The 16,449-nt window shown below is 42.6% G+C and overlaps 1 protein-coding gene across 2 annotated transcripts in view; it reads right to left on the reverse strand.

Moving 5' to 3' along the window:
- Nucleotides 1-16,449, reverse strand: part of SHPRH (SNF2 histone linker PHD RING helicase) — a 73,987-nt gene that overhangs the window by 53,267 nt on the left and 4,271 nt on the right. For both annotated transcript variants that reach the window (XM_064158264.1, XM_064158265.1), the window contains exons 2-6: nucleotides 15,706-16,375; nucleotides 15,170-15,299; nucleotides 7,035-7,253; nucleotides 5,971-6,049; nucleotides 2,539-2,689 (exon numbers count right to left, since the gene is read on the reverse strand). In XM_064158264.1, the coding sequence (XP_064014334.1) occupies nucleotides 2,539-2,689; nucleotides 5,971-6,049; nucleotides 7,035-7,253; nucleotides 15,170-15,299; nucleotides 15,706-16,344 (1,218 nt within the window). In that variant the 5' untranslated portion in view covers nucleotides 16,345-16,375. The remainder of the gene's footprint in view (nucleotides 1-2,538; nucleotides 2,690-5,970; nucleotides 6,050-7,034; nucleotides 7,254-15,169; nucleotides 15,300-15,705; nucleotides 16,376-16,449) is intronic.

The raw sequence follows: 16,449 nt of genomic DNA on the forward strand, positions 1-16,449 counted from the left end.
ATATAGCTAGAAACACAAATGGAAGTAAGCAGTTGAATGAAAACTCTAGTTAGTTGTATTACAAGCAAGTCTCTCTTTCAAGGGATTGCCTACCAAAGACGTATTATCAGTGATTCAGGAACATTGATTTAATTCAAGGAGATGTCAACTCAAGAACCAAGATATAGAAAAGAAACCCAAAGCTGAGCAAATGTAGTGCAAATATTTCTATGGTTACCTGCTTTATAGCTATATGCATTGACACTTCCCTCTACTCTGTCCAATTAGGTACTTTGCGGAGTTAACATTAACTGCAATGAAACTCCAGACAACGTTTTTGAGCCTTACAAGTGAGGTGAAATACTTGCAGTACCTCTGACATTGTCTCACACATGCCAGGAGTCATTCAGAAAGCCTCTATAGGAATAAAGCATTTTTGTTTGGTGGTTTTTTCAGCACAAACAGACATTTTATATTTGAAGATGAGACAAATAGAGATGACAAGGTGCCTTCTGGATGACTGGAATAGAGCCTTTTAAGTACAGGCAAATGTCATATAATTCTGTTCATAAAGCTCTTACAATATTATCTAAGGTGTCTATCCCAGCTGTTTACATCTGAAAAATTCTTAACTTCAGCTCTCAAAAAAATCTTTGGCTGCTATAGTCCAAAACCTGCTTTGCCAATTGATGTCCAGGTGCTTTAGTGCTAACAATTTTCTCTTACACTTCTTGTGCTGACCCTCTGATATATTCAAGAAGAACCTTTGTCTCTCATTGACAACAGGGTCTTTTTAACTGATAAAATGACAAGCAGGCAGGAGATCGTTATGTATAGATATACAATGAAACTGGTTGGCATGAATTCAAAAAGGATGGAACCCATAGAAGCAGTATAAGTTCACTTCAAGATAAAAGTTCTTTCCCTTCAGAGAAAATGTTTGGTTTCAATTAAGGTGCTAAGTTTTCAGAGGATACATGATAAAAGAAGTAAAGATAGAAAACTGCTGCTAAGTCGTCTCATTTATTATACGAAACAGAGGTGAAGCAGAGTCTGCATTCAGTCATTCCATTTAAATCATCCCTGGTTTAGCAGTGACTGCATCTCTAATGGATGTTTGATACTCATCAGTACAATGAAGTGGAGAATGATTTCCAACACAGTACCACTAAATTATATATTTGTAAACTGTTGCAGTGCATGTCCTGGTCACCAAACTGGAAAAACATGGACTTGATGGGTGGACCACTCGCTGGATAAAGAATTGGTTGGATGATCATACAAGGAGAGTGGTGATCAGCAGCACAATGTCCATCTGGAGACCAGTGCCAAGTGGCATCTCCCAGGGGTCGGTGCTGGCACCAGTGCCGTTTAACGTCTTTGTCAGTGACACAGAGGAATCAGTGCACCATCAGCAAGTTTGCAGACAACACCAAGCTGTTGGGCACAGTCGACTTGCTAGAGGGCAGGGATCCATCCAGAGGGACCAGGACAGGCTGCAGAGGTGTGCCTAGGCCAACCTCGTGACATTCAACAAGGCCAAGTGTAAGCTTTTGCACCTAGGTGGGCTCAATCCCAAGCACGAACCCAGGCTGAGTGGGGAATGGCTGACAGCAGTCTTGAGGAAAAGGACCTGGGAGTCTGGGGTGATGAAAAGCTCAACATGAGCCTGCAGTATGAGTGTAGCCCAGACAGCAACTGTGTGCTGGGCTGCAGCAAGAGTAGCATGGCCAGCAAGGTAAGGGAGGGGATTCTGCCCCTTTGCTCTGCTCTCCTCAGACCCCACCTGGAGTACTGTGTGCAGTTCTGAAGCCCCCAACACAAGGACATGGAACTGTTGGAGTGAGTCCAGAGAAGGGCCACAAAAATGCTCAGAGAGCTGCAGCAGCTCTGCTGTGAGGACAGGCTACAAGAGCTGGAGCTCTGCATCCTGGAGAAGAGAAGGCTTCCAGGAGACCTTGGAGTGGCCTTCCAGTATCTGAAGGGGACATACAGGAAGGCTGAGGAGGGACTATTGACAAGGTTTTGTAATGACAGGACAAGGGGTAATGGGTTTTGACTTGAAGAGGGGACATTTAAAACAGATGTTAGGAAAGGGTTCTTTACAGTGAGGGTGGTGAAATACTAGCACAGGTTGTCCAGGGAGATTGTGGCTGCTGCCTCCCTGGAGGCGTTCAAGGCCAGCTTGGATAGGGCCTCCTTGCAAGAACAGCAACCTGTTCTAGTGGGAAGTCTCCCTGCCTATGACAGGGGCTTGGAACTGGATGATCCTTGAGGTCCTTTCCAACCTAAACCATTCTATGATTCTAACTACCAAAGGCCTATTAACAGCAGGGTTGCTCCAACAATGACAAACTATCAGTTAACTTCTCATGTAAACTACTCCATTATCTATACTACCAAGTATCACACAGAGCAAAAACTTGCACTGTACTTTAATCCATCTTTAAATCTGGACTTCTACCAGACAGAAAGCAATAAACTCAAGAGATGAAGTACATTTCCATTCACTCTGAAAAAGTATTTTCCTTGTACTAAATCTTATTCTGGTTTTCTTACCTCAGGTAACATCAGATCATCTTGTTTAATGTCTGGTCGGGTATGAGTCAGAATGAGAGCCAAGACTTCCACTGTTTTTCCAAGACCCATCTCATCTGCCAAAATACCTCCAGGCCACTGAGGTCCAGCACTCGGATATTCACGGATAACACTAAAATCCAAGTACATTGCCAAATGAAAGTCAGTAACTACAGAAGGGTGTGACAAAGAAGCACACGTTCAGAGACAGAGACCAGCTTCAGCAAGCAGAAGCCTGTAAGGTGAGACAGTATCTTCTATTAGCTAAACTAAGATGGATAAAAGCTAGCAAGCTTTTTGGGCATACAAAACCTAACAAATGAGTATGTATGACAGATGGTTTTTGCATTTCTTTCCTTCCTAACAGGCTTTGCCTTGCTGACTTAGCATATCAGAACCTTAGAGTCAAGAAGAGAAAGAAAAGTATTTATACTTACATGTTAAAGGTCTGAAAGCTATACAGAATAATTAAAAGAACCCAGCAAACTCCCTGTCAAAAAGTTCTATTCTAACCAAATTAATCACGGAATGTCAGAGGCTGAAAGGGACCTGGAAAGATCATCCACTCCTGACAGAGTAGGATCTTCTAAACCAGATCACACAAGAAAGAGTTGAAGTGGATTTTGAATATCTCCAGAGAGATTCCACAATCCCCCTGGGCAGCCTGTTCTAGTGTTCTATCACCCTCACAGGGAAAAACATTCCTCCTCATGTTTACTCGAGCCTTCCTATGCCTCAGCCTCCACCCATTGCCCCTTGTCCTGGCATAGGGAACCAAAGAGCAGAGCCTGGCTCCAGCCTTCTAGCACTCACCCTTTACGTATTTATAAACACTGATGTGGTCACCTCTCGGTCTCCTCTTCTCCAAGCTAAAGGGCAGAATAGAGAGGCAGAAGAATCTCTCTCAACCTACTAGCTGCAGCCCTTTTAATACACTCCCGAATGGCACTGGCCCTCCTGGCCACAAGAGCACATTGCTGCCTCATGCTCATCCTCCCATCTACCAGGATCCCCAGATCCTTTTCCCCTTCACTGCCTTCCAACAGATCAGTCCCCAGCCTATACTGATGCCTGGGGTTGTTCTTTCCCAGGTACAAGACTCTACGCTTGCCCTTGTTGAGTTTCATTCAGTGTCTCCCTGCCCAACTCTCCGAATGGCAACACAGCCTTCTGATGTGGCAGCCACTCCACCCAGCCTGGTGTCATCAGCAAACCTGCTGACAGTGTACTCTGTGCCTTCATCCATGTCATGGATGAATATATTGAACAGAACTGGTCCCAGGACTGACCTCTGTGGGAATCCACTAGAGGCCTCCAAATGGACTCCATCCCATTGACCACAACTCCCTGGCTTCTTTCCTTCAAACAGTTCCAAATTCACCTCACTACCTAATCACTCAGACCACACTGCTTCAGGTTAGCCAGAAGGATGCTGTGGGACCTGTATCAAAGCTGTTGACACCATCTGCCACAAGCGCTCCCAGCAAAGCTGGCAGCTCATGGCTTGGACAGATTCACTCTGAAATGGGTCAAGAACTGGCTGGAGGGCTGGGCCCAGAGTGGTGGTGAATGGTGCAACTTCCAGTTGGCAGTTGGCACTAGTGGTGCACCCCAGAGATCAGTGCTGGGCCCAGTCCTGTTCAATATCTTTATTGATGACCTGGACGAGGGGATTGAGTCCAGCATCAGTAAGTTTGCAGATGACACCAAGCTAGAAGCAGGTATGGATCTGCTGGAGGGTAGGAGAGCCCTGCAGAAGGACACTGCCAGGCTGGAGGAGTGGGCAGAGGCCAATGAGATGAGATTGAACAAGGCCAAGTGCAGGGTTCTACACTTTGGCCACAACAACCCCAAGAAGTGCTACAGGCTGGGGACAGATTGGCTGAGAGCAGCCAGGAGGAAAGGCACCTGGAGGTACTGGTAGAGAGTAGATGAGCATGAGGCAGCAGTGTGCCCAGGTGGCCAACAGAGTCAATGGCATCCTGGCCTGGATCAGGAACAGTGTGGCCAGCAGGAGAAGGGAGGTTATTCTGCCCCTGTGCTCAGCACTGCTCTGGCCACACCTTGAGTGCTGTGTCCAGTTCTGAGCTCCTCGATTCAGGAGAGATGCTGAGGTACTGGAATGTGTCCAGAGAAGGGAAACAGAGTTGGTGAGGGGCCTGGAGCACAGCCCAGTGAGCAGAGGCCGAGGGAGCTGGGGGTGTGCAGCCTGCAGAAGAGGAGGCTCAGGGCTGACCTCATTGCTGTCTACAACTCCCTGAAGGGAGGCTGTAGCCAGGTGGGGTTGGTCTCTTCTGCCAGGCAAGCAGCAACAGAACAAGGGGACACAGTCTCAAGTTGTGCCAGGGGAGGTACAGGCTGGATGTCAGGAGGAAGCTCTTCACAGAGGGAGTGACTGGCATTGGAATGGACTGCTCCTAATGACTCCCTTGTCCTTGATATCAATCACGACACATGGACTTGTGCATGTCCAGATTACATAACTGTTCCTTAACCCAGACCTTGTCAACCAAGGAAGTCATATTTGTCAGGCTCTCCTCTGGTGCCTCAGGTGTCAAGGGCTCCTGACGACAGTCTCCAGTGGCATAGATGGAGACAAAGAAGGCATTTAGTAATTCTGACTTCTTAGCGTCCTCTGTCACCAGGGCACCCTCCTCATTCAGCAGAGAGCCTACACTGCCTCTAACAGCTTTTCCTGCAATGGATTTGAAGAAGCCCTTTCTGTCAGCTTTGACTCCCCTTGCAAGGCTGAGTTCCAACAAGACCTTAGCCTTCCTAGTTGCCTCCCTCCATCCTCTGACAACAGTCCTATATTCCTCCCAGGTAGCCAGCCCCTCCTTCCATGATCTGTAGACTCTCTTCTACCACTTAAGTTTGCTTAGCAGTTTCTTACTTAATCATAAGGGTCTCCTGGCTCCCCTTCCCAATTTCCTACTTTCTGGGATGCATTGATCTTGAGCTTGGAAGAAGAGGTCCTTAAATGTTAACCAACTATCATGGTTAACATTTAAGTGCAACATAGCTACTAAAGCAACACCAAGCATTAATAAAATACATTATTCTGCCTCCTTCCTTTAGATTTTAAAAACATTGAAGACTTCAACCTTCTGGTCCAGTGCTCTCATTTTTTAACATGTTCATCTTAAATGCACAAATCTGCACTGAATTTTTAAGAACACAACAAAATCTTTAAGATATATTCCAGATAACTGGAATATACAATACCTGTGTATTGTATATTCCAGTTTGCCTTTTTCTTCCTTTCCTCCCTCCCTTAATTTTAAGAGAACACTGTTTTAACTCTTTAGTTGCTATCAGAAAAGTGACAGTTATGGACTATTTTCTATCCTTCAGGTAAAAAAGCTTTCAAAAAGTACAACTTGCTCTTGGAAAGAGGTAACTATAAAAACATACCAGCCAGTAAATGGATTATAGTAGATTTTTACTCCATCCAGAGTGATGACCTCCCGCCATAAGAAGTGCAATGCATTTTCTATGGAGAAAGAGGTGATGTTACTGTTGAGAGGTTTCTCTACAAACAGCACATTACTTACAACTGCATTATTGTGACATTCAGAGACAAAAAGCAGTGCTTCATGAACAGCAAGATACACCAACTGTTGCTTGGCAAAGTTTAGTTCATCACTTGCTGTACTACCCTGTAAAGGGTTAATCCTCCTGGGGGTGGTCTGAACCTGACCCCAGGTCCTGCTGTCTCCTGCCTGTGGGTGGTCTGAACCTGATCCCAGGTGTAATGGTTAGCCCACACCTACTTCCTGTCTATACCCCCTATAAAAACAGAGGAATTCCCTGTTGCTCTTTCTCTTTGCCCTCCCACCCTGCCTGCCTGGTAGCACCACCTTTGTTCCAGCTGCTCCTGTTTTTGCCATGTGGCCACCCCATGACATGGTGCACAACACCTTCCTGAATCCATCCATTGCCATCGATCTGGTTGTATAAATATTTTGTACCTTGTTTCACACAATCAACCAGGTTGGAAGAGACCTCCAAGATCATCCAGTTCAACCTATCACCCAGCCCTGTCCAATCAACTAGACCATGGCACTAAGTGCCTCAGCCAGTCAACACCTCCAGGGATGGTGTTTCCCTTCCCTATACTTATTTTTGTAACTCCCCTATCTTAAATACCTTTTATTTATTGTTAAAGTTTTTCTTTTAACTTCCAAATCAAAGCAAGACTCTTCTTAGAGTGTTTTACCCTTTTTCCTCTCTCTACATCTAACTCCTTTCTTTCCAAAAGGGGGAGTGGAAAAAGCAATCTATTAATGTATTGCTCTGTTAGGTATTTTGAGTCTCTGGGAAGGTTAAATCAGATCAATACATACCCAAATAGCTTTTATAAACATGGTAATGCAATGATTAACAAAGCTGCTAATCAAACAGCAAGAAAACATTACTGCTGACAATATAATATCACACTCCTCAATTATGCAAGTGTTCCAGACCCGTATACTTGCCATCACTTGGAGTGTTTGTGTGGTTCTCTTGGTGAAGCATCCAGTTCACAGCCTCACTTTGGTATGGCCTCAGAATAGGAATTAATGCAGGATGCTGCACGTCCTCTCTCAGTAACTGGATGTCCTGCTGATGGGTGTGCCTCACAAAGTCATAAAGCTCTTCGATATTTTGTCGCTCTAGTTCTATGTCAGATTCTTCCTCATCTTCTTCCAGCTCATCTGCATATACCAAGTCATCCAAGATACACAGTATCAGTAAACTTTGGTCAACATTTCAGTCTATTTTGCTGCAACAAATGTAGTTAATAAATGGAAGCAAGCAAAGCAAAACACCATTGAAATGCATGTCATGACTGCATCTGATTCACCTAACAGTAGGAAACAATGAGCATCACTGTCCTAAACGTTGAGACTAACACACTATGGCAATCACAGAGGTATACACAACCAGCAAAGCTCTTCCTTTATAGTATAGAGATAGAATAATCAGACTTTATTTAATAAAGACCTTCCACTAAACATTTCCACTGATACAGAACCACAAATAACTCACGTTTCAGATTTAATGTTAACATGGCTCAATGGTCTTATAGAAAGGGAAAAAAACCCACAGTGAGTTGTCAAGGATTTCCACAGTTTTCATTAAACAAAGCTCTTCTTGATGAAAAGGAACCTAGGAGATTCTCTTCAGTGAGCTTTCATGTTAATTATCCATCTGGATAGGAAAATGGTAGCAGTAGGACAAGGCTAAGTTCTCATCACTTGCACTGTTGCCAAAGTCAGACAAGGCAGACTTAAGCAATTAAAATCCCTGCTTAGATATGTATGCACTAGGACAGAAGGCCTAATCTTCTTTTCTACCCTCTAGAAAAGAAAGCCTTCTGCTTGCACAGACTTCAAGCAGTGTGAAACAAAAAAAACCCATGAAACATTCAAGGGTAAGCATTTTAGGAAACTGACATAAGATGAGGAAAAATATTTACAGGTCTACAACTGGAAACACTGGCACCAATAAACCAGATGTACAATTCTGTAATTCAAAGAAAGATACTAGCCCTAGGTAGCAGTGGAGATGAAGTCCTCTTGGGAGAGTTATTCTTTAAAAACAAAAAACACCAAAACAATCAAACAAAAAACAAGACAACATAGCAACCCAAATTTAGAAGCAAGGCAAGACAAGCATTTTCAGCACAAAGTGACCTTAAGGTATATGCAAAAGTCTAATACACTGATAAAGAAAAAAGCTAATGGCAGGCACAGTTAAATCAAATTATCATTATGATGCCTCCTGCTAACACTTGGCACAAACATCAGAGAACTCCATCTCAAAATAAGGGTTAGAGGCTGCTATTAGGCTTCTATTCATAGAACGGTTTAGGTTGGAAGTGACCTCAAAGCTCATCCAGTTCCAAGCCCCTGCCACAGGCAGGGACACCTCCCTTTAGAACAGGCTGCTTAAGGCCACATCCAATCTGGCCTCGAACACTTCCAGGAAGGGAGCAGCCACAACCTCCCTGGGCAATCTACTCCAGTGTTTCACCACCCTCACTGGAAAGAGCTTCTTCCTAACATGTAGTTTAAATGTCCCCTCTTCAAGTCTAAACCCATTACCCCTTGTCCTCTCATTACAAGACCTTGTCAATAGTCCCTCCCCAGCCTTCCTGTAGGTCCCCTTCAGATACAGGAAGGCCACTCCAAGGTCTCCTGGAAGCGTTCTCTTCTCCAGGATGCAAAGCCCCAACTTTTGTAGCATGTCCTCACAGCAGAGCTGCTGCAGCCCTCTGAGCATGTTTGTGGCCCTCCTCTGGACTCACTAACAGTTCCATGTCCTTCTTGTGTTGGGGGCTCCAGAACAGAAAACAAAAGCTTCCTTTCATTCAAATGAATGGTGAAGGCAAAGATTGGTTTCCAACACAAACAGCAGGAAAGTGTGTGCCTTCTGTATGACAGTCATCAGTGCCCTTCCCTAATCCTTTCAAGTCCAGTGCTTCAGAAGTGAAAATTCTATAAGACATTAAGTTTCTACAAATTCCTAAGAACTGTACATGTAAAGAGAGCAACCAGAGTGCACATATGGGATTAGCAAAAAGCACCAAGCAGAGCATGCAGCTTTATACACTACAGAAACTGTTCCAAGGAATCTTCTCATATACATTCCTCACTTCACAGCAAGACCTGAGAAATTAAGAGTAATTACAGCGTATATTTAAGTCCCAGTTTGAGAGCAACCCTTGGCAATCTATGACACTTACCATACTTGTTAAAGTAACAGATGTTAAATTTCACATTTCAAAGCATAATAAATGGAGTTCTCTATTAGAAATGTATCCAGAATTTTACAAGACAGCAAAGACTACAACATCAAAATAAAGTAATTTTCACAGAATTGGGTATGTTTTGTCCATATTTTTCTTGGGTTTTTCCATTTTCTTTTTTTTTTTCCTTATTAAATGGTTCTATGCACCATTGGGATATTTGAAAAGATTCTAAGAAAGTTTAACTATTAAACAGTGATGGATTGAGTTCAAGGAAGTTAGATCTAGACCAAATATTAGAACTTCTCTACAGTGCATGTGGTGAGACATTGGAACAAGTTGCCCAGGAAGGTCATGGATGCCCCCTCCCCAGAGGTGTTCAAGGCCAGGTTGGAGGAAGCCTTGAGCAAACTAGTCTAGTGGAAGGTGTCCCTACTGACACCACAGAGGTTGGAGTTAGATGACCTTTAAGGTCTCTTCCAACCCAAACCATTCTATGAATATTTCATTATGCTTTCAGACATTTAAAATTGTAATTCAACTAACAAGCTTTCATCTTAGTACTGCTTAACTCTGAGAAACAGATGCTACTGTACTATGTTTTATAGCCAAGGATTCTACTTAATTCCTTCTGTGACTTAAGTTCTACTACTGCATCTGCAGTAGGATCTTTCCATATTTCCATCTGTAGTGCAGTTTCAAGGCTATAGTATGAGAATACCTACATCTGCTGGTTTGAGGCTAGCTGAAATACTCTAGTGAAAGAAATCAGATGATAGGCTGTGAAAAGAAAACAATGGTCATGTCTGCTTCACTCAAAGGCTTGCTGAGATGGATTAAAAACAAGAACACAAAAACAGATAACACAGTTGAAATGGCTCTCTGTTGCAGCTCGTGTCTGTACTTTTCTCCCTGGCCTGCTTTCTATGTAACTAATCCTTCTGCTTTCTAATGCCCCTGGCCAATTCTCCAAACTCACCTTGAAGGTAAGGCAAAGTCTGAGATAAGGTAGAGGGGTGGAAAGGAGGTGGAAGGGTGGTTGGGAGCCCCTGCTGAGGACTCTAGTTTCTGGGAGGGCTACTGTGTTTCTGTATTACCTTTAACTTGTCTATTTCTGTCTACAGATGTAAATTTGTAAACACCTGCTTCTACATTGTGCTAAGCTGTAAATATAAAGCTTCATTTCTTAATTTCAAGCTGGCTGAGTCTAGCCTGGGTGATTTCATAAGAGTGGGGGGATGGGTAATATCCAAACTGTCACCCTACGTCACTGAAAATTAATCTCCCTCACTTTATTCTAGACCAGTGGAAAAGTGGTTGCCTTACATTCAGCATTAAAAGTACCATAGAAAACCCAAAACCTTTTCTTTGAGCAAAAAATTGTTCTTCTCAAAAAAACAGAATGAAAATGATGCATGGTATACGTTCTTGACATGCCACTAGTATGCCATATGCTTCATGCCATGTGGTGTCATACAGCAAGACAGCACAGGAAAACAAGCTCCAAAACACTGTGAACTCACCATTCACTGAAAAAAAAAAAAAACCAACACAGCCGTTAAACAAACATTTTACTCCTTTTTTTTGTTTTTCAATTTCCTTCCAAAAAAAGTGTAAATACTATGGAGTTTTCTCATACTGAGAAAGCAGCTAGCTGGCTCTACAAGCAATTGATGCCTGTGTTCCCTGAAGCAAGAAGAAGCTACATGTAGTCATAGAATCAACCAGGTTGGAAGAGACCCCCAAGATCATCCAGTCCAACCTAGCACCCAGCCCTAGACTATCAACCAGACCATGGCACTAAGTGCCTCAGCCAGGCTTTTCTTGAACACCTCCAGGGACGACGACTCCACCACCTCCCTGGGCAGCCCATTCCAATGCCAATCACTCTCTCTGCCAAGAACTTCCTCCTAACATCCAGCCTAGACCTTCCCAACCACAACTTGAGACTGTGTCCCCTTGTTCTGTTGCTGCTTGCCTGGCAGAGGAGACCAACCCCCACCTGGCTACAGCCCCCCTTCAGGGAGTTGTAGACATCAATGAGATCATCCCTGAGCCTCCAAATAAAAAAATACAATCTATTATAAAACTATTTATTAAAACAAACAAAAAAATCAACCTCTATAAATAAATGTCTGAAAAAATTCCTTAGCTCTCCAATTAATGTTTCAAAGGAGAGGTTGTAGCCAGGAGGAGGTTGCTCTCTTCTCTCAGGTGGCCAGCACCAGAACAAGAGGACACAGCCTCAAGCTACGCCAGGGGAGATTTAGGCTGGAGGTGAGGAGAAAGTTCTTCACTGAGAGAGTCATTGGACACTGGAATGGGCTGCCCAGGGAGGTGGTGGAGTCGCCATCCCTGGAGCTGTTCAAGGCAGGATTGGACGTGGCACTTGGTGCCATTGTCTGGCCTTGAGCTCTGTGGTAAAGGGTTGGACTTGATGATCTACGAGGTCTTTTCCAACCTTGGTGATACTATGAAACTCATGAAGCTTCTGCATATTAAATATTCTGTCACTCTTTTGCATCTATCTTATACTTAGTTTAACTTCCGATGGAATTCTTGCCACAATGTCTAAAAACTATCTACAATGACATTAATGGTACATTAAGGAAAATAAATATCTACAGAATTAATGTAGGGATAGAGAGCTCATGTCCTTTATTTGTGTAAATTCTTGTGTGCAAATCCATTGACAAGAATTTGCTCATCAATGGGGAAAACAAGAAGCCTCAACTTGGAGGGCTGTTTTGTAGAGTTCACTTGAGTTGGATATTGACAAGTTTAAAACATATTGCATGCAGTTTCACAAAATTTCAATTAATTCTTTCTGTATTCAGATGAAACTAAAAGACAAACTAAGTTGTTAGACATGGAAATCAATTTGCATTTTTTAAGAAGAATGCAGTCATTGGGATAGAATCAGTGTTACAGTATTTAATGCTTAAAAACTGTTAGAAAATGTAACTAGCTCCATAGCATGTAACCATCACACATTAACAATGGTTTATTTCTAATCCCACAGCTTCTGTTTTACTTGGCCATTTAGATGGCATTCCTTCGCATAAACTCAAGCCTATATTATTGTTTTATGCCACATCAAAATGTACACTATAAAAAAGAGTCAGAAAAAAAAGTAGCAGTTAGCCACAAAGCTCTTTTATGAACTTGAGATGGCCACATGGATTCTGAAAAGGTCACTCAGGTCCACATTCCTGCCCCAGTAACTGAGGGGAATGTGAGGAGGAAGGTCTTCACCATGAGAGTAGTGAGACTTTGGAATGGGTTGCCCGGAGAGATGGTTGAGGCCCCATCCCTGCAGGTGTTTAAGGCCACACTGGAAGAGGCTCAGGCCAGCCTGATCTAGGGCAGGGTGTCCCTGCCCATGGCAGGGGGGTTGAAACTAGATGATCCTTGTAGTCCCTTCCAACCCTGACTGATTCTATTCTATGATCCTAGTGTCTCCCTTTTCAGAAGCTGTATTTCCTCTTTACTTGTAAGACACACTGAACCATGTAGTCCATAAAAAGCTATCCCTTCATGTACTCAGAACAAATGCTCCACATTCTAGCAGAAAATGATTATGGATCACAAAAAAACCCAAAAACCACACTGTTCACTTGGTCCCTAAATTATCACTTTCCCCAACTAGAAGATACACAGAGAATAAAACTGTGCTTCCTGCTGCAGCATCCTTTTATGTTTCAGTAATCTCATGTCTACAAATTCTCAGGCAAGTATTCTGTTTCCAATGCACTTATGGCAATATATGTTTCCTAACGCATTAAAAAAATATTACTATTCATTTCTATATCCTAAACTTCTTACTCTTCAGATTTCCCTTTTGGATCTGCTTTATTGTGTTTTTAAACCTAAACTGACAAATTTACTTCAAATTACTTCAGTGTTTTGAAGTATGACCTCTTATATCTTCCCTTCCTCACACACTTGTCCCTTTTTTTTGTATACTTCAAGTCTTTTCTAGCAGTTGCACACTTGTTCTTTGCAGAAAGCACAAATGTACACAATTCAGTCTGTCAGCTTTTCCTTTTAGGCCCTCTTCAGCAGGTTGCCTAATTTCTAATTAACTATGCCTTTTGAATTTTAGTACAGTTATACAGGAGGTGCTAGCCTTCTCCTGCTTCTGCAAAACCACTGAAACCCAGTATACGATGGTGATCCAATTCAAGAGAGAAATGGGGAAAGTTACTTAATGTTACCTTGAAAGTTGCTCTAGATGGCAGGAATAACTTCTTATTCTCCCTTTGTGGTGGAGGGCTACATAGGCCCAAATAGGCTTACATAAGCCTGTGCTTGCCTGGACATGTTTTCCTGCCCAAACCAGAGGCAAACACATTGAACGGACAAAAGGAGCACAATAAACCCTGGAGCAAAGTAGTCTGGCCTGCCCTGGTTACATAATGTGGATGTAAACAGGTTGCATAAGCCCACGCGCTTAGCGTGTGGCCCACCTGTGCTCTCCCCATATTTGGGGGTACTCGGCTTCTGGACCCTTCCTTATTTGGTGTGTTTTGGCCTGCTGCCAGATGCTTATTGGACAATACTGTGGCCAAAGGACCATCAATCTCGGCCCACATCCGACAAATAGGGCGATTCATGTAAACATCTGAATCCTGCCACCTGCTCCTGCCACTTCCTCCACTCACCTCTCCCAGCCCAGCCTGGGACCACTACCTCCATTCGCTATACATGACCCTTTGTTCCATGGCACTCTGCACTGATCCAGCGGCCGATCGTCCAAGGCGTCCCCGGCTGGCCGCCGCCCCAGCTCACCGTGGCTCCAGCTCGCCGCATCAGCTTGATCCTACCCGTGGAATCTTCTCAGACAGCACGCCCCAAGATCTGAAGTGAACTATTAGCTCCACGAGGATCTACTATGTGGCTTTTGCTATACATATATTTTGGGACCACAGATACTGAGACTTCCAATTAGTGAGTATTTGAACTCTCTTGATTCAAGTAGCTGTGAGAAATATATGTTTGATTTGATCAATTCGTGGCAAGAGGCCAGAGAGAGGGAGGAAGGTGGGTTTTGAATGGAGCTGCACCCCTCCTTGCACAACCATACAAGAGTATACATTTGGCTTAAGATAACAGCAATAAATAATTAGAAACTAGAAAGGTTGGTGGAGGAGGGAGGCAGGTGGAAGAGACAGCCTTTGCGCATGAGCAGAGTCATACAAAGGACACTACTAGTTTGGAGTTCATGAAAAGGACACTTGAGGAAGACCTCTTACTTCATCACTGAAGACCACCAGGATAAAAAAAGACATGCATGGAAGAGACATCTCCCATTCTTGGAACTGATAAGGCAAACCCAACCTTTTCTTAGAATTAGTAATGAATATGTAATAGAATAGGATATAAAAAGAGACAACTGAAAACAAAGGCTGTGCGTTAGGGTAGAACGGAGCCTCCCCGCGCACCCAGGCCGCAACATTGCTTGATTCCTGCAACTCTATTAAAGCCTTATTTTGTATGAACGCAAGTTTATGCCTGTTATTTATGACATAGCTAAGGAATTTCATTGACTTTATCAGTGGCACTTTATGCCACAGGACTCTCTAACCAGAATCTTGCCAAACCTCTACCAAATTGCTTAATCCTGCTGTAAATAGACATTCTGTAAAAATAGTTTCACCAACCGTGTACAAAGAATTTGTGTGGGTTAGCTGTACATAAGTTTGGGGGAAATTCTCTTTGTATATATTATTAAATTACTTAAAACTTTCAAATCGGCCCTCATATCTCACCCCAAACAAAGACAAAACCCCCTCCATAACACTCTTACATTTAAAACTACTAAAACAAACATTAGTTAAAAAAAAACATATTCAGAAGCATTAAACTAAATTACTTTACCTGGAATTAAAAAACTATAGAACTTTTCCATGAGCTTCTGAATCAGCTGATTAGCTTTTTTTGGCCTTCCACCTCCATCACTAAGAAACTCTGGTTTACTTAGCCCAGCTTCCAGAAGGTATATGCCAACCTGTGAAATAGTCAGACAGTAAATCATGACAAAAATATTATAAACAGAAAGAATATGAAGGAAAAAAAAAACACAAAACCAACAATGCTTTTTAAATTAGCAAATGTAAACAAGTACAAAAAAAAAATATATTAAACTCACCACATGGAGAATATTTTACAATGCAGCTAAAAGCTTCTGTGATTCATTGGGTAGTGCATTATTAACAGTAAAACATTCAAAAGTGTTTGTTTGGGTTTGTTATTTTTTAAATCACAATGAAAACATTTACAAAAAGCATGTGGAAACTATTTGTTGTCATCACATTATAAAAATATATGGTAGCTGACAGACTTCATTGTTCAGACTCTTACATGACTAATGAAAAGTAACTTTTAAAAAGCAGAACAAATATATGAATACATACCTTTAAAGCCTGAGCCTCTCTAGGCCTTTGATAAAGTCCAATTATCTTTTTCTTTTGCAGCCACCTCAAGCCTTCCAGTATTTCACCACCTAAAGTTGGTTCCACCAAAATACATTGCTCATAAGCACCCATGTATTCTTTTGTTTCGTTACTGTACTCTTCTTCACTTTTTTCATGAACACAGATCTGCAGCTGATCATCAGAGTCTCCTCTCATTAGAGTAAAGCCCCTTTCATGGAATCCATCAGTTAGAATTTGCTCAGAAGGAAGATGAAGAGCAAATTCTCCCAACAAGGCTTTCCAGGCCCCATCTGCACGGTATGGCAAGACTATAATATTTAGTTGTACTGATACAGGAGTCAAGATGGAGTAAGAGTCCTCTTCGTCATTAACTGTCAAAAACTTGACAGATTTTAAACCACTGCCTTCTTTTTGAATGAGATCTTCATCAGTGCTGTCATCATTTATAACAATGAAGGGTGCAGAAGAAGAGCTTGGACCTGCAACGTGGTCCTCATTACTCAAATCATCATCTAATGTTATGTCATTTCTCCTGTCTTGATGCATATCCCAGCAGAGCTTTTTCTTCTTCTCCTCATCCAATTTTGATGGAGGTGCACGTTTTCGACGGCTACTCATTTTGTGGGTTTCTCAACACTATTTCCAGTCTCTGAGAGATGGAAGAAAATAAGTCAGGAACAAGTACTACAAAATCGAATACCCATACCAAAATTTCACTGCAAA

Source organism: Pogoniulus pusillus, chromosome 18 (assembly GCF_015220805.1).
Source record: "Pogoniulus pusillus isolate bPogPus1 chromosome 18, bPogPus1.pri, whole genome shotgun sequence".
Classification (NCBI taxonomy): domain Eukaryota; kingdom Metazoa; phylum Chordata; class Aves; order Piciformes; family Lybiidae; genus Pogoniulus; species Pogoniulus pusillus.